The sequence below is a fragment of the Bison bison genome, unplaced genomic scaffold (assembly GCF_000754665.1).
Source record: "Bison bison bison isolate TAMUID 2011002044 unplaced genomic scaffold, Bison_UMD1.0 scf7180017864143, whole genome shotgun sequence".
Lineage (NCBI taxonomy): Eukaryota > Metazoa > Chordata > Mammalia > Artiodactyla > Bovidae > Bison > Bison bison.
The window spans coordinates 1,814,974-1,816,955 of NW_011494715.1; the positions used below are offsets into that span (position 1 = coordinate 1,814,974).

The 1,982-nt window shown below is 54.6% G+C and overlaps 1 protein-coding gene across 1 annotated transcript in view; it reads left to right on the top strand.

Moving 5' to 3' along the window:
- Positions 1-1,624: 1,624 nt before the first annotated feature.
- SAP30 (Sin3A-associated protein, 30kDa) overlaps positions 1,625-1,982 on the top strand; it is a 5,287-nt gene continuing 4,929 nt past the window's right edge. Inside the window, exons 1-2 of the mRNA XM_010840305.1 lie at positions 1,625-1,698; positions 1,809-1,965. Coding sequence (XP_010838607.1) covers positions 1,625-1,698; positions 1,809-1,965 — 231 coding nt within the window. The remainder of the gene's footprint in view (positions 1,699-1,808; positions 1,966-1,982) is intronic.

Below are 1,982 nucleotides of genomic sequence, written 5' to 3' on the forward strand. Positions count from 1 at the left end.
TTTCATTCACAATTAACCACATTTAAAGTGCTCGATATCCACATAAGGCAAGCAGATACCCTACTGGACGGTGCAGCTTGAAAAGAAAACACAACACTCAGCATTCAGCATCTTTTGCCCACTACATTTATTTAAAGTTTTTCTTCCTTTGCTGTTTCTTAGAGCGGAAGTGCACAGATGGACTGGATGGCTATGAATATCAGGGTAGATGACAGTTTACATTTTTAAAAACTCATCTATCACTTAGTTTACTCAGCAAATATAAAAGAGCTTTCAAAAAAACCCTACTGCTTTCTATTTTTGTTTAAACAATGGGATTGAACAGGATATACGTACTGATAAATGACGCGCTACCATTAGCAAAGGTGCAGCTTTCGTACCAGCCACTCCCAACCTTCCACACCGCCCTCCACAGGCAGGCGTACACACGTACATTCACACGCGCGAGCACACAGACACGTACCCAGACACTCGTGCGCGCGCTCACGAGTTCGAAGCGCCACTTTCCCGGGGCGCTCTCGGCCGAGCGCGCGCCTTCGGTCTCTGGGAGCTCGTGGCTGACCGGAACTCGGAGGGGTTCTGCTTTTTATTTTTCAAGGGTGATTAGGTTCCTTCGAGGACAAAGTGGAGGTGCCCGGGCTGGAGGAGGAAAGCAGCCCCTTTAAGTCCACTCGTCCGGAGCTCCACCTCAGGAGGCCAGACAGAGTGCGCCCCGCAAGCCAGCGCGATCCTCGCACGGACAATGCTAGGATCTGGAGATCCTTCAGTCCTCCTGCCGAACGGGAGGTTAGGACGCATGTCATCCCCCTGCCCACAGCCCCCCGCAGGCGCCCTGATGGACCATCTCGGGCGTCAGTCGGCAGAGCTGCTACCCAGACCCCATGGGGTTAGACAGGAGACCTCTGGGACCCAAAAACTGCCAGAGCGCCGTTTCCCTTGGTTTGGGTTTCCCACAAAAACGTTGTTTAGTTGCTTAGTCGTGTCTGACTCTTGCAACCCCATGGACTGTAGCCCGCCGGGCTCCTCTGTCCATGGGCTTTTCCAGGCAACAATACTGGAGTGGGTTGCCATTTCCTTCTCCAGGGGATCTTCACCACCCAAGGGTCGAACCCATGTCTCCTGCGTTTGGCAGGCGGATTCTTTATCACTGAGCCACTTGCGAAGCCCCACAAAAGACATATTTACATCGAAAACTTTTTCACAGATACAAAAAAGGCCCGAAACTTTTTTCCCCCACACCTTCCCTCCTCTCGCATCACCTCCCTTCCTACCCTCGCATGCCCTCCCCTCCTACCCCCGCCTCCCGCCTTTTGTGCTTCGCTTCAGGAGTTAAGTGACCTCTTCGTCTAAAGTGCCAGCTCTGCAAAATCCAGGAGCTGAACACAGCTCAACTTCCCGGGAGCTACCAGAGCCAGAAAACATCACAACCCCCCCTCCCAACCACACGCCCCTGTTTTCTCAATGTATTACCGAAAGAAAAAAAAAAAAAAAAATCCAGCTCCGCCTCCGCGCGATAAATGCTGGGATAAGTAGTTCCCCTAAACCATGAAGCTCGACGTCAGACTGGAGCTCAGGTTGGCTTCCCAAAAGAGAACTACAATTCCCGTGGTGCCCTGCGGGCAGAATGGAAGGGGCGGAACGGCAAGGGCGCAACGCGCTTGCGCAGATCGAGGGCCGAAGGGAGGTGGAGGTATCGAGGTCCAACTGCTGAAGAGTCTCCATGTGACAGTGAGCGGCGTCCCAGCTCCAGGCGACGCCAGATTCCAGTTCCCGATCCCACGCCCCGTCCACTGACCCTGTGCCTGCAGACAGCAGCAGGCCGGGGCCCCGTGGTCTTGTCTGGAGGACCCTGGCTCAGAGTTAATAGTCTCCGCCAAGCAGGTGCGAGGGACCGCCGAGACCCCCTGCATCTCCAGAGAGGCAGGCGGCGCGGAGAGCAAGGCTTCTGTCAGCGCGGCGCTGCGAGTGCGGGAACATGAACG